Genomic DNA, 25,841 nt, shown 5'->3' on the forward strand with positions numbered 1-25,841 from the left:
ATGCACATTTAATTTCATAAAAAGCTTCCAAAACGATTTGCAGAGTGGCTCTATCATTTTGCATTCACACTAGTATTGTGAACGCGTTCCTGTTGCTCTGTATCTTTGTCAGCATTTGATATTGGCAATATTTTTTTTTTAGCAATTCTGGTAAGTGTGTTGTGGTATGTCATCATAGTTTTAATCTGCATTTCCCTAGTGGATAATGATGTTAACCTCTTTTCACATGTTTATTAATCATTTTTGTATCCTATTTAATTAAGCATCCATTCATGTTTTATCCTACTTTTAATTTGGATTGTTTGTTTTCTTAAGGTTAGGTTTTGAACATTCTTTACATATTCTGGACACAAATTATTTGCTAGGAATGTGATTTGCAAATATTTTCTCCTAGTTCATAGCTTGTTCTCTTATTCCCTCAACCATGTCTTTGATAAAAGCAAAAGTTTTTCATTTTGATGAAATCGCAATCCAGATTATCAGTATTTTCTTATGTGGATCATGTTTTTTGTTACTGTGTCTAAGAACCCATCATCAAACTGAAAGACATGTAGATTTTATCCTGTTTTTTTATAAAATTCATATAGTTTTGCATTTTACGTTTAGATCTAGACTTAGAGTTTCTTTTTATATGAAGTGTAAGTTTTAATGTAAAGGGTCCTTTGTTTTGCATATAAATGTCAATTACTCTAGGAGCATTAGTTTGGTTTTTTTTAAGACTATCCTTTTTCCATTGAATTGTTTTACCACTATTGTCAAAAATCAGTTGGCCGTAATTGTGTGGATCTTTTTGCTGTTATGTTGATTTATATCTCTTTCCCTTCTAGGATACCACACTGTTTTGATTTCTTTAGGTTTATGGTAAATCTTAAAAATAGGTCGGGTGATTTTTCTAATTTCTTCTTTTTTTCAAAACCCTGATCTATTCTAGTTCTTTTGCCTTTCCATATGAATGTCAGAATGAACTTGTTGACATCTGTAATAAAGCCTGTAAGATTTTGATTGCAATTATTTGATTATGATGCATTTAAGTGTGGCTCTTTCCGGGTTTGTTCTTTTTGGAGTTTGTGTAGCCTCTTGAATATATAGATTTATATGTTTGGGAAGTTTTCAGCCATTATTTCAAGAACTTTTCTAGCACTGCCCAGTTCAGCACTGTATGCAGAACCCTTTATATCCAGGACTCTCTGATAACATGAGTGTCAGACATTTGTTACTGTCCCACAGATCTTTGAGCTCTGTTCTTTCCTTCTTTATTTCTTTCTTTCGTCCATCTGTCCGTCCATTATTCTCTGCCATTCAGGGCAGATAATTTTTTTGGTTTATTTATTTAGTTAGTTAGTTATCTTTACAGCCAGCATGGGTCTCAAGCTCACAACCCCAAGATTAAGAGTTTCATGTTCTTCTGACTGAGCCTAACAGCCCTAGAGTGGATAACTTTTACTGATTTGTCTTCAAGTTCATTGACACTTTCCTCTGCTGCATTTGCTGTTGAATCCATTCTGTGAGTATGTGTGTTTTTAAATTTTAGTTATTGTTAAAATATTTTCTTTTGGTTCTTTTTTATATCTTCTATTTTGTTTTAGCCTTTGTTGCAAGACTATTTCCTATATGGCTTTTTCAAGTATTTTTATAATTGCTGCTTTAAAGTCTCAGGTAATTCCAATATTGATGTCATCTCAGCCTCATCTATTGCTTTTCTTCCATAGGTTGACATTTTTTGACATTTTGCAGGGTAATTTTTGATTATAGTGTGGACATTGTGATGATTATTTTACAAGATTCATTCTGGGTCTTGTTTAGATTTTATGGAGAATGTCAATCTCTTTGTTCTCACGGGCATCAATCTGGTCAAGTTCAGTTTACAATAAGCTGTGGGCTATGGTTCCAGTGTCAGTTCACTTTTCAGAGATTGTGGTTCTCTTTGGACCTTCTCAAGTTTGTGCCACTCAGTATGGGACCTAGACAGTCTGGGACCTGGTGGACTGGATAGTTTAGTTCTGAAGGTGTTGTGGTATGCTAAGTAGGAGCAGATCCAAGCAGTAGTGACTTGAGCATGTTCCTTGGGATTCATAAACAACTTTATGAGGTTGCCTTCCTGTGCCCCTCTGATTCCATTACCTATCTGCCACTTCCTCATTCCCAAGGCTCCCCCTTTTCAGGCCTCTGGCCAGAAACTTGAGGTTCTAGTTACTCTGTTGCTATCTGTCTCATAGCTTCATGATTGAGCCTACATCCTGACCCACGTGGAGGGAAAGGAAAAAAGCAACAGGAGATTGCTGTACACTTTGGAATCCATACCTCTAGTAAACAGAGAAGAATTCCCTCCTCTTGATTTTAGCTGTTGTGGGTTTCCATAGTTTCTGGTCAGCACTGCAAAATTGCTTGGGGGAAGTCTCTGGAAGCCGGTAAGAAGTCTTTGCTCCAACTGATATAATTACAAATGTAGTAACTTTGTTTTGTTTTGAAGTTCTATAGAAATCTATGATCTGTGCACAAATTATTGCTCAAGAGGAAGTAGTGTGATGCACGTACTGACAGAACCCCTGTGAAGTTGAACCACGGTCTGATCTAATGCCGAGGCTGGAAAACAGTGATGGCTAATCAGATAGTATTTTTCATTCTGGAAGTGGTGTGATATTTTTAAAAGTCCAAGCCAAAGGGTAGTTTTAACTGATGTGAAACTGTACTATGATTAGATATGAATCTGAATTCCATATTTATTTGTACATTGTCACTCTTTTAAAATACTATAATCTGCCTATAATCAGGAAATACTTTCAAATGCTTTTGTTTTTTAAAGTTTTTGTTTTTAATCCTTCGGTTTTAGCAGTGGCTTACAGTTTAACAGTGCATACAGAACCATATTCCAAGGAGGAATTAAAGTTCATCTTAAATTCATCAATTTTCCCCATAAATTTTGATTGCCTAAAATGTGCCAGACTCAATACATTTTGAGCATCATCTGACTGTCACATTACTTCTCTTGGTTATAGACTTTTAGCAGCTAAAGTTGGAATGTACATTTAAATGTTAATAGCATGTGCAAGTCTCAAAAATGGTAGTAGACTTTTTTTTAAAACCTTTTTTTAACCTGGAAATAAGGCTGGATGAACTGACAGATTGTTTAAATGAACTAGAATCTCATTGAAATGCTGTTCTTTTTCTTTCATTTATTTCCTCCCTCCTTCCCTCCCTTCCTACCTTCATTTGTTTTTCCAGAATGAAAAATACTAAATTGCTGTCATTCTGTCTACATCTGTTGGACCTGCTGGTCTCTCCCTGTCTGCCGTTTCCCTGGTCTAGAATGTTAATAAGTCTTCTTATTGCCATATTGTGGGTAATGAGATTGAATAAGAAGAGGATAAGCATTATGATTTTCTAAAGTTGTTGAGAAGAATTTGTATCTGATGAGCACTGGGGAGCTGGAGGACTGAGACTGCAGGCTGGGATGCGCCCGTGTCTGTCAGTACAACACAGGGTAGCCTCCATGGGGGAGGAAACCAACACTAGATAAAGATGAGGTAGTGAAGTACTGTAGTAAATCACTTGCTTAAACCAGTATGTGAACAGAAGAGGCTGCTCTGAGGGCATGTTGATGGGCCCCTAGTTTCAGAGGCTAATTCTAGAGAACACAGGGAAGGCAGGGAGTCCATGGTGGGTGCTCTCCATCTAGCAGGTCAAAGTCCGTGTGCAGAAGGGCCAACCAAAAGTAATGAGGAAGCCAGGGTGGGGGAATGGTTTCAGAGCGCCTGGGCAAAAGTCTGATTCAGCAGCAATTCCTTGTACTTCCTGCCCGTGGCCAGAAGTGTGTTTGTGGGGATGGTTGGTGGATGGGGGAAGGTGGGCAGGGCTGACGTGGAGGTGGCTCACGCTGGACTTGGAATAGATGGGAAGCTAGATGGTTCCATATAGTTAACTCATGTAGGCATCAGTGACATCCTGGAATAAGGCAATAGAAATGGAAAAGGAGAATTTAAAAGATTTCGAAGGAATGAAGGGAAGGGCTTTGCAGTAGGGAATTTAGGAAATGGAGGTGGCAAAAGCAATGTTTCGATTTCCAAGAATTATGTAAGGGAGTCTGACAGAAATTGGTAGTTAAGAAGAAAAAAATACCTTTTTTTCTTTGTTGATTTTGAGATGTAGGAATGTAACATGTAAGCCACTGATGGCCTTTCATTAACTTCTAAAATATAAAGAAGAGCAAAGCCGTATTAGCAAGAGCTATGGAAGTGGTTAGAAAGGACACATTAGAAGCACATTCAGACCACGGACAAGGTATTCAACAGCAGATACATTGGACATAAAGCCCTTATTACATAGCAGGGCTTAATAGTAAGGAGGCTGCTTTAATAGACTATGTGTGAGAAGGTGGGATGGATGGGATCTGGAATTTTGTGGAGAAGCGAATTTTTAAAAGTTGCTTATGGAGGGGAAAAAATTGGAAAGATAACAGAGGCTCATGTCTGGTTTTGGTCTTTATTTCCTGTAAGCTGAGATCACACATAGGGAATGAGGTGAAAGAACAATTCAGGGCTAATCCAAATATCTGGAAACAAATGCTGTGAGATATGTTCATGAGACAAAGTAATGGGTAAGAGCCACAGTGAGGACCTTCACATCTTAAGACCTTACCAGTCTCCTCGCATCTCCTGTCTCTGGTGAGTTTTCCTCTTTTCGGGTCTTGAACACCATTCTTTCCCATTCATTACTCATGTCATCTAGGATTGATCCCAATACTTGTTTGGTTCACAGTGTTCCTTTCAATTTATCAAACTAACAGACACAATTCAGAGGAAGGTTTTGAAGCAAATTTTATTGGAAGAATTTTGTCACAACTGTTTATTCTTTTTAAATACATCTGAAGTTAAAATATATACATGAATGTCTTCAAGTAGAAAAAGTGAAATGTACAGGATGGATTTATTGTCTTATACTTGGGCAAATCATAATTGCTCACTTGAGCATATTGAAACCAAATTACAACATCTGAAATTTGACATTCCAATCTAGCCCTGTATGCAAATATTTGTTGAGAAATGTTTTGATGCCATAATCTTCACCAAAGGAATCAAACCCAAATTCAAACTTGGCAGGAAAAGACAGGGAGGTAAAATGTTGTAGGGTGTTCAGAATATACTGAGAAGGGGCTTGGCAATTTTTAATTCACAGTATTTCTGCTATAAAAGATCCATTCTGTTTACTGATCAAACTCACAAGTGTTGGGGCAAAGTAGTGGGAAGAAATATCACTGAAATTTTGCTATCAGAGGAAGAAATGGGATTACTTAGCAGATTCTTGACAGGATACATCTAGTTCAAAACCAAATCGTCATTGAGGCTAACTAATGCATGATATGTGGTACATAAAATTCAAATACTAAAATTCAAAATAAAGCTTTCTTTTCATTTAGTAAAAAAGGGGAAACTTTACCGTGGCAGCAGCAACTAATTAGAAGCGATGAAAACTAAGAAATACAGAGAAGCTCTACTAAAATTTAGGATTTGCAGGGGAAAGAGAAAAAAATAAAAACTAAGGAATATTTAAATCACTTAAAACATGTAGTGTTTGTTTTTTGGAAGCACCTTCAGATACACCACTAAGAGTTTTGTACAGTCATACATATGGGGATAAATAAAACAAGGTATGTTATATACATATCTTTAAAGTAATACGAATATGGCAATTTTCCATAGAAACCAAGGAGGCAGTGTAGTTTCTTATTTGGCAATACATAATGTAAAAATTCAAGTGACCCAGCTTCCACAGGCCCAATTCGGCCAAATTCCTATCCAACAGTATGGATAACCTCTCTATACATGGTCTCCTGTTCCTGGGTTAAAACTAAGTAAGAAGCAGCTCACTGGGCTCCTTGGGGGGGAAAAATGGCCAATGTGAATACAATGTCACTTACTTGTGCAAAAATGCCAAAGAAAAGCTGAGGTGTCTTCTGTAATAAACAATCAATTACTGGTTCTCTCTGTCCACAGCCCTTAACTTTTGTATCCATCTTGTACCGTCTACAAGATCTACTCGCTAGTTAACCAAACATTCACTGAGCTTGTAAGCTCGTGTTAAGTTTGGGGATAATGGGATGAAGAGACAAAGACATTCTTCTTTCTTTCTCTCTTTCTTTTCTTCTTTCTACAAACTTTCCAGTATCATCAGAATTGCAAATACTAGATTTTTAAAGCCACAGGAAGAGTTCAAAGTTCAGTATTATTAAGCATACATTGCTACTAATTAAGAAACTGATTTCTTCCTTGAAAAGGTGTCTATACAATATAATGTTATAAATCAAGTCCTCAGATCCCCTTCCAGCAGCACAAATTATTTGTACTTCTTGGAAGAGAATTCCTCATCAATTAAGTGAACCTCTCTCAGCCAGGGTGAGTTCAGGTTCTCCTTACTCATGGGCTCCCTTCTGAATTGCTCCCTTTTTTAAGCAGCTTAATCTGAGCATCAGTAAAACTTTTTTTTTTTTAAGATTTTAAAAGCACTTAAAGGAATTCTAGTCATTCTTTTTAGTAAAGGGCCCACAGGGCGAGGAGGAGGTGGGAGGCTGCTGCACAGTTTAAATTCAGCGGCAAAGGTAGGAAATAAGCCTGAGAATACTGAACGAAGGAATGAATTTAAGCAATAGATCTGTAACAACTGCTCCCCCATAATGTTTTGTCATGGTAATTGCTCACTGATTTTTTGGGGGGAGTCTGTTCGGGTCAGCTATAACTTCTTGGGTCTTTAAACCACTGTAGAATGAAATATTAAAACAGAGCAGTCATCAGAAACAGCACTGGATTTAACGTCAGTGCGTCACCACTGGCTATCCCTCAGGCAAGTACTTTAAATTCTCCAAAAACAGCTTCCTCATCTGTAAAATAAATGCAGGTAAGAATTTCTTCCCTGGGACTGGGGGGTGGGGGAGAGAAGGAATTTGAAAATGCTCTGTCAATCATAAAAGCATGCAAAATTCTTTACTGATACGTGAGGATTTCAAACGTGATAACATGGAAAAGACCACACGAAGAACCTGACACACAAATACTAATGTAGGTTGACCCCCACCCTTTCTGGATAGTTTGTAGTTAGGGAAGGGTTAAACATAAACCACAGATGCTCTCCTCAAAAAGAGTGACATCCATTTGGCTTTTAACTATACTTCTCTGCAAATACTTTGAGATGTAATTTTTCATTTTATTTGTCTAGATTCTATGATAGAGATCTAGGTCACTAAGGCTTCTGGTGGATCATGTCTTGAAACCATCTTCTTCTATTAATAAAACTTGTAGTGTTCTTCAAAAAAAATTATTTATTTTTGCCAAAGTTCTTGTGAACTGGAAAATAATTCGTTTTGAAGATGGCAACAGAAAGAAGAATCAAGGTAATGCTTTTATGTTGAAAGTAAGCAGTTGAACATCTAGGGTTCTGGTAAGACTTCAAAATTTCACCCTAATGAATTGAAAACTTGTTTTTTGTTCTGTGTTTCATTTAATGCCCAATTTTGTGTGGCTCTAAGAACAAATGTTAAAAATTCAAAAGCTCCCCAGTAACAAAACTTACAAGGGTCAAGACTGAAATGGTATGTAGTCTGTAAGAATTAGCCTAGTTTCTAAAAAGTACCAGCTCAGAGAATAGAAAGAAAATAAAGAAACTAAGCAATCCTTAAATTGGATTTAGCCTTGAGCAATTAACAGAAAAATTCAGTCACAAGTTAAAAGTATCCAAAGCACAGATGTCATTGTATTTTAAAAGTCAGGAACTGGTTTCAGAAGAGTAAAAAAGAGTACAAAATTATATCTTCCACAAAGAATATTCTAAACCTCATAATGAAAGTATGGAAATAATATTCTAAATCTCATAATTACTTATGAAAATCAAGACAGTAAAACTCCATTTATAAAGTGCCTTAATGTACCAAAAATGGAGGTCAGCTTTCCTTTATTTACAAATGCTTTTTCATCACATTTACAGAAAGGCAAATATTACACTGGAGAGGCAGCACAATAAAATAGAAAGAACTTGACTTGGAGTCAGAAGACCTGGGTTCTAGTCTTGGTTTTGCCACTAATTATCTCTGTGACCTTGAGTAAATGACAGCATTTCTGGGCTTCAATTTTCTCATCTGTAAAATGAGAGGTAGAACGAAACTGCTTTTAAGGACAGTCCCTTAGACATAAGATTCTATGTTAGTGAATATTTTTGTTCTTAACTCCCAGCACTGGATGAGCATGGCACCGTATTACTAATCTCTATAAAACTGATGACCCCGTAGTAGGTAAACACTTCACAGAACTCTCATCAACTGCATATGGAGTCATCGACTGGGCTACTTTACAAAGGTGCACAAATCACAGTATTTTGGTTCCTGGTGTAGATGCGCAGGCTTTGAAGAATGCCCAAGCATCCGGATACAAGGGAAATCCCAGTGCCACTAACTACTACTTCCTTCTGCCTCTGCAGAAGACAGGCTGGTGACTGAGAAGAATACAGAGCTACAGACGAATGACACACCTTCCCTCACAGAAGTGCACAGGGAGTCAGCAAAATAAAGTCATACATGTGGTAAGCCCTTTGAATAATGTAATCGAGATTTAAAAACATAAAGCTAATATAGGTATATTTCAGTTTGGGGGAAGTTTACCTCCCTAAGTACTTAGTACTCTGTTCTCCAGAGAATATTTTGGTTTTTAAAATATTGGCAAAGTTATACTCCGAGATTCATCCCCCCCCCCCCCGTGCCCCAAGGGTTATGTAACTTAGACCAATAACAGAGACCTCTCAAATCTGTAACTGAAATCAAGTAATGTTCCTTAGTGGAATTAGCTGTTTTAGCATTACCTCTGTGCCAAAACACAGATGAGACAGTATCTGTTAGAACAGATATTTGTGAGAACAAAGTTGCTTTTTTCCCCACACTAATTTGTCCTTGCTGCACACGCAGGTTTAAGGACATTTAATTAAAGCATAAATGTTAATGTCAACCCGCTAAATGATACGAGCTGGCAACCTCTAGTAACGGGTGCAAACTTAGAGTTCCGTATCCGTCTGATGGTGTGTGTGCTCAAGGCCTTATCAAAGAACAAACGACACGCGCGTGCCCTTGTGTATGGAGAGTGCAGTTAAAATGCTGCAGAACTTCGCTGGGGAGTGGAGGGCTTTGTGACCAGCAGAACCGGGTCTGCAGAATCCACTGGTCAGTTTTACAGGCCAGTGCAAATACTGTCTCCATATGTGAACAATCAGTACAATTATGTATATTAGGTTTTAAAGGCACACATCCAAACTTCCCGCCTTCATTTAGACTGACATTTTCCGCAACATGCCCAAACCCGCAGACTATCCCAGGCTTCTGTCACGCTCGGGAGTGGATGCAAACTTCCAAATGACTACTCAGACTTATAATGAAAAAGCAGTAAATCATCAGGACATTTCCTTTTATACTTTCCCTCCTTAAACATCTCAGCAGTTTTTGTCACACGCACTCTGCTGCAGGAATTGTTAGCTTTAGAACTGTCTGGCTGTAAGCAGAAATGTTTTGAAAATACTGTTTAATCTGGAGAAAGGAGACTGTCAACAGGTCGTAGCAATCTGCAGCATTTAGAAAAGCATCAAGTAGTCCCGTTTTCCTATATAGTTCATAAGTTATAGATCAGAAATAGGGAGAAAGGTAACTCGATAACTTAGACAACAGCAATTTCTGCCCCATCAGTGAAAAAGTGCTTATTATTGGTCCACATTCTAAATAATTGTTTCCATCCTGCAGGGTTCCCCTCCCCCAGGAATTCTGTTTTTTAAAGTTAAAAAGGAATATACGTTATGATAAAACGAAGAACAATGGGTAAATGTCTAACCAGATCAATATTTCTTCATAAACCAGAGAATCTGAGTGTTCAAGCACTTGTCATCTCAAATTACAATTTTATTTTTCAAACACACAAGAACCTAGAAATCAACTTATTTGGTAACTTATAAGACACCTGTTTTATCACAACTGATCTGTATCTTTAATAGTTCAAATTCAATAAAATGTTGCTTTTAGGATTTCTGAAAGCAACTGTATTTGTGCAAGGCATGCACAGGAGAACAAACTGTATGACTTGGCATTTGAATAATAAAAAAACAGTATCATTGTCACAACCAGCTCTGCCTTCACTCTCCATTGCCTTTCCCTTCATTAATAAAACCCATCCATAGTGAGGAGACGTACAGCAAGGGTTATCATAGACACAGTAGCTTTTAGAGAAATTTAGGACTTTGCAGATGTTTTAAGTTAGTCAAAACAACCGTCTATATAACAGATGCTTAGCAAAGTTCTGAAAACAGTCCACAGAATAATGCAATGTGATGGCTGAATTTAATTTAAAAAGAAAAATAACACCTTCTGTTTTTTGATGAGGTAAAGCAGTAAGAGGAACTTTTCATGTATTTAAACCGATGCTGGAAGTACTGGAAAAGACGGTACACATCACTAGCAAGAGTCTCACACCTTGTACAGATTATAGAATCACCCATTAAAAAACATCTGCGTGACCTTTGATGGTACATTTTTATGCTGGCAAATACATTTCCTGATACAAAGGCACTTTGAAAACCCAATATGGTTTGGTTCATAAGTTTGCAAGGTACAAACAATTTTACAAACATATGATTACACTGAAGAACGTCAACAATTGTGACATTACATATAAAATGATTTTTTTTTTTTTTTTTCTAAATAACACTAGTTTTGTGGAAAGGAAGCAGGGGCTTCCATCAGGTTCAGAGAAGACATTCCAGATGCCCGGAGGCTGGCCCACAGTCTGAATTCTTACTGGCTAGGAGGAGAATTGGGAGTGAGAGCATTTTTGAAATAAAAAAAAAAAAAAAGGAAACAAAAACTAACATCCTGGAACAAAATTAGAAACCTCAGAAATCAAAATGGTTTGGAGGGAAGAGCACAAAAGACAAGACCGGAAGTCCAGGAGAGACCCTCTTACTTCCGATCCCTCAGCTGTGAAGTCCTGGCAGAGCATGAACGGCAGGCTGCCTGGTCTCCCGGGGCTGGGGTTTGTAGTGACGATTTCTCTGTCGTAAGAAGGTACAATGTTTTGGACTGTACAGTACCGGAAATATTAGGTCCCCCAAAAAGGATAATTTCTTTTCATTCATTACATGGCCGCAAAGTCAATCTGTACATAAAGCTGTCTCACTCCAGCCTGAAAAGTTAAAAAAAAAAATTAGAAAATCAAATCAGTAACACACTACACATTTCAGAATTTTTTTTAATCTTTTTTTTTTTTTGAAAAAGGAAAGCATTATTTTTCTCTTCTGCCTCTGGAACAGTAATTCTCTATTTTTCATCAGAAAGGGCCAGTAATTTTATCTTAGAAATAAGGAAATTGATAAGTTGCAAAATAGATCCTTCATTTGCCCCTAGGGAATAAGCCATGCTGCTGACTATAAACCATGTCGCAGCAGATTTGGAACAATTAGGTTGCCGGTCTACCGTTACTCTGCCCGAGAACACCATAGTACTTGCTTAGCTGGCTGGTAAAATCGTAAATCAATCCATGTCCATCTCCCTGTGACGGATGATTAGTAAACACTTCAGTATGACCCTCTGTTGCTTATTTAAATACATTCTAACTCCTCGCTTCAATTTTGTGTACGAACTCACTACTCAAAGACTGCTCCCGAAATTGCCGCCAGCTCTCCAATACGATCAGTTTTTGTGTATTTGCTGCCCACACTTCCTCTTCTCTCTTGAACACATTTCAGCTGAACTTTTGCCACCCACCACTTTGCAAAGCTGTTTGTTGGGATCACCTCCAAGGTGCTCAGACCAGTGCTCACTTGTCAGGCCTCTTAGCAGCCTATCAGCAAGGACAGAGGTGATAACTCTCTCCTAATGAAATGCTTTTCCCCTCTTGGCTTCCAGAGAATACTCAATGGTGACTGTTTACCTGTCAGTCTCTGAGGCTTCTTCCTCCTAACTCTGAGCACTAAACACTAACTACCCAAAGGTCAGACTTCACATTCCTTCTTCTTCTACCCTTATTCCCTAGTGGACCTCATCTAATGCAGACTTTCATTACCATGTATGTGCCTGCACCTCCCACATTGTATTTCCACATTGGAACCTACCTACCATCTACTTGACAGTTTTACAACACAGTCAAGTGAACACTATTTCCTCCCCTCAAAGTCTGGAGATCTTGCATCTTCTACAGCTCAACCCCATCCTTAATGTTACAACTGAAAGATGTTTCTTTCACACTCAACCCATTAGGAATACCTATGTGTTTAACTTTCAAAATACCACAGTCCCAGAATCTGACCACTTTACATCACCTCCATTGCTACCCGCTTGGCCTAAGGCACTCTCATCTCTTGCCTGGCTTTTGCAGTGGCTTCTGGTCTAGTTTCCATGCCTCTGCCTCCCTTCAGTCTGTGTGCAGCAGACCAGCTACAGTGACATCACTCCATCACTCAAAGCCTACGGCAGTGCATCTTCCCCAGTCCTTACAGTGGCCTACAAATCCCTGGGGCCTGGTCCCTGATTCTCTCTGACTCCTCTCCCCTTGTTCACGCTGCCCAGCTTCACCCGCCTTCTGCCTGGAACAGTGTTACTGGAGACAACACGTGACCTGCTCCGTCCCGTCAGCCACCAGTGAGGCCTGCCCTGGATAAAATGAATTCGGTTCATTTATCCAACAGGCATGCTCCCTACGCTTCCCTACCCTGATTCCCCTACCCAAAACACTGACCACCTTCTGATATACTGTAAAATTTAGCACCTGCTATGCTGCTGTTGACTATTGCTCCTCCACTGTTATGTAATCTCTCCCAAAAAAAGGATTTTGCCTTTTTTATTGCTGATTTCTCTACCTCAGGTAATGCCTGGCAAAGAGTAATCAAAAAATGTTTATTGGATGAACAGAAATTCTACTAAATTCCTTCTTTCAAATAAAAATAATTTTTTAAGCAAAATAATTTTAAATGAATACAATAGTTAAAATAAGAATTTTCTTGTCAGTACCATAGAAGGAAACATAAATTAGAATATTAGTGGGAAAGAAAAAAGCCAGAGTGGGGGATAAAGATCTATCAACACTACCATCTTGCGGTAGTTCTACCCCGGCTTCCTCGCGGCCACGTTGGAGGCTCCGCACAGCACTGGTGAGTGCAGGGGGGCAGCAGGAGCTGCTCTGATGGGATCAAAAGCTGGGGAGGCCTGGAAGCTTCCTAGCACAGACCACCCTTCAGCTTTCTTGCCTAAAAATAATAATAATAAAATAAATCCTTGCTGTGGTCAAGTTAAAGCTGTTATTCAGAATCGTTATTTGTTATTAAAATTTCCAGAAAATATGTTTAGTAGCAGCCTCTCCTTAAAAAGGCTGAGGGCAGAAAACAACTTAGTGTCTGTCAGATTTGGGGCTACCATTTAGAATAAGCCTCAGTTTGTCTCATTGTAAAAACGTTGATCCATCCCAAGCCTACTCATCTCACAAAACTGTTCTACGTTCATCCAATATTTGTAATAAAGTCTTGGTCCATACCAGGCACTACTGGAAGGATTATATGCAAATATATGAGAAAGGATTTCATATGCTATGAAAGTCTACTGAACAAATTATTATGATTCATTCTAAGTAAGTGCATTTGATTTACTCTACCCAGATGGCCTCTGAAATAATGAAGAACTCTTCTGCAAAGTTCCTGTATGTCCAACCTTAAAAAAACAACTAAGGCCCAAATAAACTGGTTACGTTGTCACTTTTAACAAAATTGTTAATGAAAGTAAAATGGGCAAACTAAGTTGGGCTCCAGTTACTAACCCTGCCACTGTCCTCACACCCAGCCCTACTACAGTAAACAGGGTAATAAGAAATGAGGTTAGCCCAAGGCAATAAAAAAGAGGAAAAACAAAGAGGCTAGGTAAATTGATCTTTGCATAATCATGAGTTAATTACTCAAGCTTATAGTTTCCCCTGAGAGGCTATAGCTTTACATAAAAGTCGGTCTAACAGAAACAGTCATTTTGCTTCATCCAGCTGTCCTGAGGGGGGCAGCCTCAAGTTTTCCAGCTTCCCATGTGCCTTTCTCCGTTTCCTTCAAAGTAGAGAGAACAGCAGAATTGCCAAAGAATCCTATATTAAGTCACCTACTCCCTGAATGCAAACTAGGTTTTCAATAGTTTATTCTCACCATAAAGAGAGGACAAATACTCTAACAGATCAAAGCAGGCTTGCTTACATTAAACCTTCTACCACTGGGATGGCACCAGGAGTCCTGCGCTGGCTGAGGGGCTGTCTTTAAAAAGCAAAAACCATATAATAATCATTGTATCTTGTGTCATGAGAGAAATATAAACTAGAATTCAGTCAACATTTTTTAAAATTAAGGCTTAAATTTTTAACACATGCACTAAGAAAATAAATGTTAACCTGGTGCCATAGACTTAGAAAATCCTCAATAAATATTCATTGCTGTGGAAAGGCAAACAAATCAAATTCTTTAAAAATTAGGAAAATAAACAGGAATATAGCTATAGAAAATTACTGGTATGTTTGTGTTCTCTACTAATTCTACAGAAGCTTTCTACTTTAGTTTTTGAACATAGAATACTAACTTTGTCCTTTTATTTATTTTTAAACACTTATTCATTTTTAGGAGACCACATGAGTGGGGGAGGGGCAGAGAGCGAAGGAGACACAGAATCTGAAGCAGGCTCCAGGATCTGAACTGTCAGCACAGAGCCCAACAAGGGGCTTGAACTCATGAACCATAAGATCATGACTTGATCCAACGTCAGATACACAACAGACTGAGCCACCCAGGTGCTCTGGTGAATATGATGAAATTATAAGTCATGAGTGATAACTTGGCCTGGGTTCCTTTTTCTATAAATTGCAAATAATAGCACCCGTTTTGTGAGGCTAGATAATTATGTTAAGCACCTGTCAAAGTGCTTGGCACATGGTGGGCTCTCAATAAAGATGATATGCTGCTGCTATTATTTTCTGCCCTCCATCAACCAACCAATGAAAGCTTAAACTTTGTGGATTAATTAAAAGCAACAGACCTAGGGAACTGTCTGCCTCACATCCTATGATTATTCCAACCTCCTCAGAAGGTTAGGTTCTGGTGGGCATCATGTGCATATGATGAAGAAAAGGTAAAGTCAGATAAGGAAAAGTTACAGAGTTGGCAAGCAGAATCAATACTTAAAAATCAAGATTAAAACCTTCTACAAACAGGAAAACAAATGGGAAGGCTGGAAGACCGGCTAGCCCCCTGGAAAGGAGTAAGTAGCTTCTCCCACTCGCTACCGTGACCCTCCAGCAGACACGACGCTGGGTGAGGTCTGTGGTCACACAGGAAGGGATCAGGAGCATGGGGGACGCGGAGGGTCCTGAAGCCTCGGCAGCTCCATTCGGGCATGTGAGGAGGCTTTCTGGTTCCTTCCTCGTATCAGTACGCACTTCTATGGTTCCTTCCTGGTATCAGTACGCACTTCTATTTTGAGGCTTGAGAAGAGCGCACAACAAGCTGAAGCCGGAGGCAGGAGTTCAGGACTTAATACGTATAACAGAAATAGGCAGGAAAGTAGAAAGATGAAAGAAATCACGATAGAAGTTCTATTACTGAATAAAGAGTATGTCTTAACTCTGTCTTCTGTGCTTTGTGGAACTGAAGAGGGCAATGAAACTGAAGCATATTCGAGATTTTTCTTCAAACGTTAATTCTAACAAAATAGTATACTAAAAAAGTTAACAGATGCTATCAGCAAGTTTTAAAGAAACCTAACGTGTTAAATTGCCATCATAATCCAGTATCCTTTCTCTTCCTGTTCATACACCTAATATAAAAAATAAGTTTTCTATCTCATCAATTGCCAAACAATAACTCATTTTTTAAAAGTGCAGGGGAGAATGGGAGAGAGGACTTTTTTTATGCCAAAAGGAAACCTTGTAGTTTAAAAACCAGATTATTCCTTAACAAATAATCCCTAAGGAATCTAAGTTGACCAATTCACTCGTTGTACTCTCTATTCATGCACAACAAGCCAACTGCTTTGGCTATTAAAGATTAATTGATAACCACGAGAAATGAGAATAAAAAGGACATGCCTAACATACAGTTCTAAAGAGTCATGAAGCTTCTAGTTTTGTCAACAGAATGGAAAGTTATAATTCTCAGACTGATGTTGGTCTTTTCAGTTTAAGGTTACTTTCATATAGTTTAACAAGAACAACTTATTAACCAAAAATTCTGATTTAAGCTCAACTGTAAGAAAGACACATGAAAATGTCATAAAACCAAAAAGTTTAACTTCTTATTGAGAAGATCCTTCTCAGTCTTTTGGGAAGTTCAAGTCTGCATATGTCAGAACCAACACAATGATCACTAACCAAGGGTGAAATCATTAAAGGTATGGAATGAAACTTATCATTAGGGTGACCCCCACTCTCCTCTGGAAAAAATGTGTTGAGCCATCTTCACTGCAAGACCCTGGCCTCTCCTGAGCATGAAACAGGGTGGGCTTGACCCTGGCTGATGAGAAGGCTTCAGATACTTTTCAGAACTTAACATTTTCAAAACCCAAATGCAGTTTCCAAAACCAAAGAAGCAGCTGAATAAACTTTCCGCTTCAGCCATTTGAAGAGCCAAGACTGCCAGGGTTACCAGAAGAACGTCCTCCACCTTCTTCAGTTACAACTTCAGCAGTTCCGAAGCAGAGACACAGCTGTCTGTGCATTTCTAAACCCAGAAGTGGCATTTCCTTTGCGGAGGGAAAACCTTGACGAAGCACCCAAGTCACAGAAGGGTACAGCGTGTCCTACAGGGCAACAGAAGCTCACACAATGGGGGTGGAAGGACGTGGTAGAACCAGAAGAAAAGGTAAAGGAGAGAATGATGATCTAGAAATAACAATGGAGCGGCACACTGTCCTGTGGCCTCTAACACAGGAGGGAGGTGGGAGGAGGATTCCGACACACTGTGAAGGTCTTGCATACTTCATGATGACATGAAAGTCATGATCATACAGACTTATTATAGTGTCTGTTAAGAAAAGACACCTAGTTCTTCAAATCCCAGAGTAAGTGGTACCAGCATACTGTTTTATACTAGAGTAAGTCTTGTTGCCTACACATAAAATTATTTCATTACTTATTCCCCAAGGAATATAAACATACATTTCTCATCATTAGAGAGAAATCATTTCATTTCTTTTCCTTTTTCTTTTTTTGAGGTACCATTTAATTTGTACTAGGGTCCTGAATTTAATTAAACTGCATATTATGTTCTGTTGTCCATGTCTGAAGATCATGATGTGTTTCTGTTTCTCTCCTTCTCTTCCTCTTTCTCTCCCTCTTTCCCTTTCTGTGTGTGTGTGTGTGTGTGTGTGTCTATTTCTATACCATCTTTTTGTGCTATGGTTAAAAAGACCAATGAGAACCCAACCATGCTTTTTCCATACTTAGCTTATGTAAAGATGGTATTGGTCAAATACAATTTTAAGGATTTGTTTGCTTATTGAACAAATTTACTATACATGTACATTTTTCTTAGTATTGGGGATGCAAAATCATGATGTCCGGAAGGAACCTGCAGATACATATGAATCACAGGATAAAGTAATGCTGCTTGGAGGGGTTGTAGGCTTCAGAGGGAAGGAAAAGTAACAACTGAAACGGACCTTCTGATTAGAGTACGATTTTGCCCCGCCCAGGAAAGGAAACAGTCTGGATGGGTAGGAAGTCTACGGAAAGGAAGAACAGCAGGCTTGAAAACTGAATTGGGCCATGCTGAACTTTGGGTTTTATCCTGCTGGCCACGAGGAGCCTCCAAAACTTTTATTTTTAAAACTTTTTTATTTTGAAAATTTTTAAAGTCAAAAGAAGAGTGCAATAAGTACCTATCTACCCATCGCCTATATTCACCAGTTGCTAACATTTGCCACATTTTCTTTACTTCTCTAAAAAAGTAATCTTTTTACTTTTGCTGAAACATTTGAAAATTAGATATCCTAATTCTTTGCCACTAAACCTTCAGCATGTATGTACTAAGAACAGGAACATTCTTTGATAACCACATCATTATCACACCCAAGAAATCTAACACCTACATGATATGAACTATTATGCAGTCCATATTCGAATTTCCCAATTACCCCAATAATTTCCTCTGTGCCTGTTTTTATTTCCAAACCAAGATCCAAGCAAGGGTTACACATTACATTTAACTGTGAAGTCTCCTCTAATCTAACATAATCCCCTACTGGTTATTTTCCCCCTTCCATGACACTCCCAGTTGGTAAGAATCAAGGCCAACAGTCTTGTAGAAATTTCTACACGCTAGGATCGTCTGGTTGTTTGCTAGTGATCAGATTCATACCAACCACTCCTGGCAAAAGTCCCACACAGGTCGTGTTGTACGCTTCTCGCCGCCTCACACCAGGGGGCCTGTGCCCATTTTAAAGCACACGCTTTTAAGGCATGGAAACAGTTCGTTAGATCTATGTGCTCGATAATTTTGGCCACAGTATCACCTCTAGATTTTTTTTGCCAAACATTTCCAGCAAACTAGAACGAGAAAATACTTTGTATTTTCTCACTCCCCTCAGATGTTCTTGACATGATGTTCTTATTCTCCCAATAGATAAAAGAACAGAGTAATCACTCTTCCATTGGTTATGGGGCACATGACTATGTCAACCCATGGCGGAATTAGGCATTAGGCGAAATAATCTGGTTGCAGGCACACACTGACCAATTTATGCTCCCAAACACAACAGCATATTAAGCTTTTAAATCAACACAGCACTATGGCTTTGCTGTCACACAAAACCGTTAACATAGTCTACTAGCTAAAGCCCCTGACAGGCATTATTTAATTCCAAATGCTGGGGCGCCTGGGTGGCTCAGTCGGTTAAGCCTCTGACGTCAACTCAGGTCAGATCTCACGTTCGTGGGTTCGAGCCCCGCGTCAGGCTCTGTGCTGACAGCTAGCTCAGAGCCCGGAGCCTGCTTCCGATTCTGTGTCTCCTTCTCTCTCTCTGCCCCTCCCCCTCTCATGCTCTGTCTCTCTATCAAAAATAAATAAAACATTAAAAAAAATTAAAAAAAAAAAGATTTCTTTAAAAAAAAATTCCAAATGCTATTTTAGTTCCTGGCTTTAAACAGCATTTACTATGCCTTATAAGGAGTATACAATAAAGGAGAATTTACTTTTTCTTAAAGGAATTCAAATCAGTGCAATATTGAGTAAATAGGAATATCTTTCTTAAGAGTATTAACTAAAATTAGAATTCCCAAATTTGGTGATATGGTTGAAAACAAGTACCTTTATGCTTTCCTCATAGTATAGGATAGATATATTTACTCTGTTAAATGGTAGATATTTTTTTAAACTAGTAGGTTATCAAAGATCCTTAAGAAGTTAATAAAAAATATCATACCTGAGTAAAGATATTATGTGTTTGGCTTAAAATCCACCTGGCATCAGCATCAGGTGCTACTACTAATTTCAAGGTCCCAACATAAACATCCGAACATAAGGTCCAGAAGTGCTGTTCCTGTAAACTGTAAACTCCTTGTAACTGCTGCACCTGAAATGTAAAGGACAGATATTAGCATTGTAATCAAGTATGAGGGCCTCCTTATTTTATTATGTATGCTGTATTATTAAGCGACAGTTCAGTAAACTGTTACTTAAATTATTAGCTGTAATACTATCATATTATTACGTGACATATCAGTAAACATGGATTCTATTCTCTGGTTCACAAAAGGAGTTGGAAGGGCGCCTGGGTGGCTCAGTCAGTTAAGCATTTGGCTTTGGCTCAGGGCATCATCTCATGGTTTGTGGGTTCAAGCCCCGCATAGGGCTCTGTGCTGACAGTTCAGAGTCTGGAGCCTGCTTCGGATTCTGTGTCTCCCTTTCTCTCTGACCCTCCCCTGCTCACGCTGTCTCTCGCTCTCTTTCTCAAAAATAAAACATTAAAAAAATGTTTTTTAAAAAAGAAAAAGGGGGTTGGAGAAGAGCGCCTGGTGGCTCAGTCGGTTAGGCTTCCAACTTCAACTCCGGTATCATCTCAAAGTTCATGGGTTTGAGCCCTGCTCTGTGCTGACAGCCCAGAGCTTGGAGCCTGCTTCAGATTCTGTGTCTCCCTCTCTCTCTCTGCCTCTCTCCCACAGATGCTCTGTCTCCCTCAAAAATATAGAAACATTTTAAAAAAATTAAAAAAGGGGTAGGAGATATTTGAATTACCTAACAAGTACTTATTGAAAACCTATATGGGCCGGGGCAGGTGTCTGGGAAATATGAATGAAGCCCTATCAAAATCTGTAGGGCACTGCTGACAGAGTCCCTACAAGGAAATTTACATTTTCAAATACGCTGATCAGAGAACAAAAATAGCTAAAAAGTTAGCTAAGAAACTATAAAAAGAACAAGAAAGTGAACTCCAAGAAATTGGAAGGAAGGAAATAAAGGACAGAAATTAATGAACCAGAGATTTAGAAACTGTTAGAATTCACTGTATCAAAAAAGTAGTTCTTTGAAAGATCAGTGAAGTAGAGAAATCAGCATATTTTGTGACCTGGGTGGCTCAGTCGATTAAGAGTCTGGCTTCGACTCAGGTCATAATCTCATGGTTTGTGGGTTCAAGCCCCATGTTGGGCTCTGTGCTGATAGCTAGCTCAGAGCCTGGAGCCTGCTTCTGATCCTGTATCTCTCTCTCTCTCTGACCCTCTTTTCACGCTGTCTCTGTCTCTCAAAAACAAATAAAAACAATTTAAAAAAAGGGAGGGGTTCATATTTTGGACAGGATGGTTATCACTGTATCAGAAACTATAAGACCCTTTGCCTCCCCAGCCCCCAAGGAGATAAATGCCAACACACACCCTTCTCTGAATCATGTGACAACAAAAAAGAGAGAGAAGGCTCTAAGTTTTTCCAATGGCTCCTTAAGGTCTCTATAACCTTAAGCTGACAACCACTGGGAAGACAAAGTCTGATGGAGGTTTAAAAAAAGAAGAACGAGGGGCGCCTGGGTGGCTCAGTCTGTTGAGCGTCTGACTTCGGCTCAGGTCAGATCTCACGGTTCGTGGGTCCGAGCCCCACGTCAGGCTCTGTGCTGACAGCTAGCTCAGAGCCTGGAGCCTGCTTCAGATTCTGTCTCCCTCTCTCTCTGCCCCTCCCCTCTCATGCTGTCTCTCTCTGTCTCTCAAAAATAAATAAAAAACATTAAAAAAAAAAACGAAATGGGAGACTAACTACAAACAATAGATTTTAAAAACCATAAAGGGGATATTACACGAATGTGTAGCTTGTGAATATACAAAGCATTACCACTATGTTGACTCCAAATGCTTTTCACCATCTCCACTGCTATCAGCTTAGCTGAAGACAGCATTATCTCAAGTCTGGATTATAACAGTATAATTATAATGATAAAATATTTTAATAACTGCACTACTTCTAGCCTTGCATCTCTTCCGTCTATTCTCATCACAGCAGGCTGCGTGCGATCCTGTTACTGTAGGTCAGATCCTGCCACTTGTCAGTTCAAAATCCTCAGTATAAAAACCAGTGCTTTCGGGGCACCTGGGTGGCTCAGTTGGTTAAGCATTCGACTTCGGCTCAGGTCATGATCTCACAGTCTGTGGGTTCTAGCCCCACGTCGGGCTCTGTGCTGACAGCTCAGAGCCTGGAGCCTGCTTCGGATTCTGTGTCTCCCTCTCTCTCTGCCCAACCCTTGCTCACTCTCTGCTCTGTCTCCCAAAATAAAATAAAGACATTAAAAAAATTTAAAAAAAAAAAACCAGTGCTTTCACAATGACGTGCACAGACCTGTGTCACCTGGCCCCCCTTACCTGACCACCTCACTACCGCCCTGGCCCTGCTCCTTCCTCCCCAGCTAACCCAGCCTCCTCACCGCTGGCTGAAAAGTCCGGCACACCCTGCCTCAGGGTACTTGCTGTTCCCTCAGCCTGCGGCACCTCCCTTCCAGATTTCTACTCGCCTCACTCTGTGGGTTTTTATGCAAATGTCATCTTCTCAGTAAGTTTTCTAGGTCTCCAGTTACTTGATCTAAAATAAGGTTTTCACTTTTACATTTGTCTGCTTTGTTTTACTTTTTAGAACATAATATCACATACTGCATTACTTCTTTATATGATTTATGTTTTTTATGGTCTCTCCTTAAGCTCAGTAAGGGCAGGGATGTATTTTGGTTTTTTTAATATTTTGTATCTTTAGCACCTAAAACAGTGCCTGCTCCAAGTAACTGCTCAGTAAATTGTGTGTGTGTGTGTAATATATGTATATGAACACCACAAAATAAAAGCATAATTTTGAAAACCTGCACAAAATGGATGCTTCTGGAAACACAGAAAATGCCATAAAATGAGAAAAAAAAGTAAATGTGGAACGACCATTAAAAACTGAAAATGCAGGGGTTAATATACAAAGTCCAAAAAGAACTCATACAACTCAATAGCAAAAAACCAAACTATCTGATTACAAATAGACAGGGGCGCCTGGATGGTTCCATCAGTAAGATATCCAACTTTGGCTTGGGTCATGATCTCAGGGCTCCTGAGTTTGAGCCCCACGTCAGACTCTGTGCTGACAGCTTGGAGCCTGGAGCCTGCTTCAGATTCTGTCTCCATTTCTCTCTGCCCCTTCCCCACTCATGCTCACTCACTCTCTTTCTCTCTCTCTCTCTCTCTCTCAAAAATAAACATTTAAAAAATGGGCAAAGGATTAAAATAGTCATTTTTCCTGAGATGACATTAATGAGACGTTAATCATCAGGGAAATGCAAATCAAAACCACAATGAAATACCACCTTATACCTGTTAGACTCCTTATTACCAAAAAGACAAGATCCTTTGCAATTCTGAGATTCTCTGATTTTTAAGTAACCCATTTGGGATGTTAAGAAAAAGTTAAACTTAGATATATCAAAAATATTCATTTTTATCAGAATTTGATGAATATAGGCATTATTTTCTATAAACTCCAAGACAGCTGGTAGAAAACTGCGGACAATACTTCCTATGCCCTTTTTAAAAACTGCTTTTACTGGGAAGAGAGGTCAAGGTAGACTTTTTCTTCCTCTTTTGGGACTCTTAATGACGCAGTGGCTTGAACCTAATATCACCTTACATTTTCTAAATGGCATCCTCAGGGGATGACCTACTGTGAGTGAAACAACCAACTGAATACATTTCTTCTACCTCTAAGAAAGCAAGTACTTTTGTAGCAAGACTTGGGAATAATTCCCATACAAACTGACTTTAACTCTCCTCGCGTTAAAAAATACATGGAAATTGTAGTTACAGATGAAAACCTGTGTTGCTTTCCTCCTCTGACAGTGTGGTAGAACAGAAAGGGTACGAGCTTTGGAGTCAGACAGATAAGGAGCAGAATCCCGGTTTAGCCACTAGCATTTGTGACCTTGGATGAGTTATTTAAATTCTCTGGGCCTCAATTTTACCCATGGAAAGGAAGATAAAACTTACCCTGTATAGATATGGTGAAGACCAGAAACAATACATGTAAAATACTTAGTACAGAGACCAGCCTTACAATAAGCATTCAATAAATTGCCCCTACCTCTTCCCCAATTATGATGACTATCCTTGCAATCATAACCACAAATGTCAAAATGGGCAACACTTCACTTTCCCTCCTTCAAAAAACCCCCTTTTATACCTTCTTTTTCCTCTGGCCTTCTAATCTCTGTTTGATTACATGGACTTATAATCATAAAGAAAATAAAAGTATGTAGAAAATCCCTTATCCTATACCACGAAATCCAAAAGTTGACCCTCATCTATGTCAGCACTGTTTTTTTTAGAGTTTATTTGAGAAAGAGACAGCATATGAGCAGGGGATGGGCAGAGAGAGACAATCCCAAGCAGGCTCCATACTGACAGTGCAGAGCCTGACATGGGGCTTGAACCCATGAGCTATGAGATCATGACCTGAGCCAAAGTCAAGAGTCAGATGCTTAACTGACTGAGCCACCCAGGGGCCCCATGTCAGCACTTTCTTCCTCCCTTCCAGGGCTACGGTACCCCTGCTCCCCTCTACACTGAAGTCCTCCATAGGGCTTTTGCTTCTATCCTTTCTTTCTTCTTCTCAAGAACTTAGTTCTTTCAAAAACCACCTTCATTACCATATCTCCAATTTCTTCCTCTAGGACGGCCCATTCTGATCAACAACAAACATGCTCCTGAACTATGCTGTGTAATACAGAAACACGACACACGTGTGCCTGTTTAAATACATGAGAATGAAAATACACGAAAACAAATCAGTTGTGCTAGCCATACTTCAAGTGCTCAATAGCCACATGTTGCTGATTTCTGTACTAGACGGGGCAGATTATACAATATTTCCATTCCTGGGGAAAGTTCTATGAGACAGCAATGTTGCAAAATATCTTATTTTAAAAACTGACATGGCCTGCTACTACATCCATACTCAGGCTGTCAACTCATGTCTTTGCTCCTCTTAATGGCAACACTTTTTAAAATGGGTGTATAACTACTACCCCTAATTTCCCCGTTCATTTTTCCTTAATCTACTCAAATCATGCTCTCCTCCCAAATTCCTCAAGGTCATTAGCTATGTTCATGATGCCAGTCAATGATTATTTCTCTGTTCCCAGCCTGCTTGCCCCACCGACAGATCCGGGGCAGCTGATTATTGCTTCAGCTTGGAGAGACGACATTCTTCCGGTTTTCCAGCTCCCTTACTTTCCCGGCTTTCCACCACCTGTTCTCTAAATCTGGAGCTGAAAGTAAAGCTCAAAAGAAGACAACTTAGTTCTCCCAAGGTAATCTCATATCATCCTAATATTTTAAATATTATTCATATACTGATGTCTCAAAACTCTTCCGAGTCCTACCTAATCTGTCCCTAAACACCAGATTCGCATAGCCAACCACTTCACTGACATTTCCCTATGCCTACAGGAGGCATTTCAATTTTAACATATCCAGAATAGAACTCCTGATTTGGGGGATTTTCCACCCTCAAACCTGCATCACCACATCCTTAATTTTAACAAATGGTATCACATCTGCCATCAGCATCTCCACTAATATATAATCCATCTCCAAAACTGTATCCCAAACGTGTCCTTACCTCCACCTTCACCACTACCTCTGTAGTCCTAGCCATCATTTCTCCCCACACAGATGGCAACAGCCTCATCACTGGTTTTCTTTGCTCTCATTCTCTCTAGAATTTGTTCCCAAGTAGCAAGCAGAGTAATCTTTTAAAAATGTAAGTTTTAAGACACTGTCCCTGCCTAAAAGCTTTCCAATGCTTCCCACTGGATTAAAATGAAATCTAAACCTCTTGGTAAGACCAAAATCTGTAAGACCCGGACCCCGCCATTCTCTGCGGCCTTTCCAGCCCCGTCCCTCTGTTGATGACGCTCCAGCCACAGCAGCCTTTTCTTCTGTTCTTCACAACTCAAAATTAGTTCCAGCCACAGAACTTATGAGCTAAGCATAAACTGTTCTTTGCCTGAAAGCCTCTCCTCCATGATTTTCATAAGGCTGGCTTCTTGTCATCAAGGTTTCAATTTCCGTGAATATGATTCCCTCAGTGAACCTAAGGTAACCATCCATGTCTACCCGTCACTGTGTTTTATTTCTATTGCAGTAACATCATGGACATATTTTTACTTGTCAATGTATTGTTTAGCGCCTGTTTCTCCCCCCTAAACCATAAACGCTTTGAGAACAGACGCTGTCTGTCCTGCTTACCCTTATATCTTACAATATCCAGCACAAAGTAGGAACTCAAAAAATATAGGTTGAATAAATGCT

The 25,841-nt window shown here is 39.3% G+C and overlaps 2 protein-coding genes across 8 annotated transcripts in view; one reads left to right on the plus strand and one right to left on the minus strand.

Moving 5' to 3' along the window:
* The window catches only part of DPH5 (diphthamide biosynthesis 5), a 53,892-nt gene extending 39,204 nt beyond the window's left edge, over positions 1-14,688 (plus strand). For 5 of the 7 annotated variants that reach the window (XM_029946660.1, XM_029946659.1, XM_029946658.1 and 2 more), the window contains exons 9-10: positions 8,461-8,562; positions 9,764-10,140. In XM_029946660.1, the coding sequence (XP_029802520.1) occupies positions 8,461-8,479 (19 nt within the window). In that variant the 3' untranslated portion in view covers positions 8,480-8,562; positions 9,764-10,140. Of the gene's footprint in view, positions 1-8,460; positions 8,599-9,763; positions 10,141-14,652 lie in introns of those variants that run through there. The other 2 variants (XM_029946655.1, XM_029946656.1) reach the window with 2 other exon arrangements.
* SLC30A7 (solute carrier family 30 member 7) overlaps positions 4,798-25,841 on the minus strand; it is an 84,005-nt gene continuing 62,961 nt past the window's right edge. Inside the window, exons 10-11 of the mRNA XM_029946653.1 lie at positions 19,445-19,594; positions 4,798-11,195 (exon numbers count right to left, since the gene is read on the minus strand). Of these exons, the coding sequence (XP_029802513.1) occupies positions 11,148-11,195; positions 19,445-19,594 (198 nt within the window). The 3' untranslated portion in view covers positions 4,798-11,147. The remainder of the gene's footprint in view (positions 11,196-19,444; positions 19,595-25,841) is intronic.

This window comes from Suricata suricatta, chromosome 8 (genome assembly GCF_006229205.1).
Source record: "Suricata suricatta isolate VVHF042 chromosome 8, meerkat_22Aug2017_6uvM2_HiC, whole genome shotgun sequence".
Classification (NCBI taxonomy): Eukaryota; Metazoa; Chordata; class Mammalia; order Carnivora; family Herpestidae; genus Suricata; species Suricata suricatta.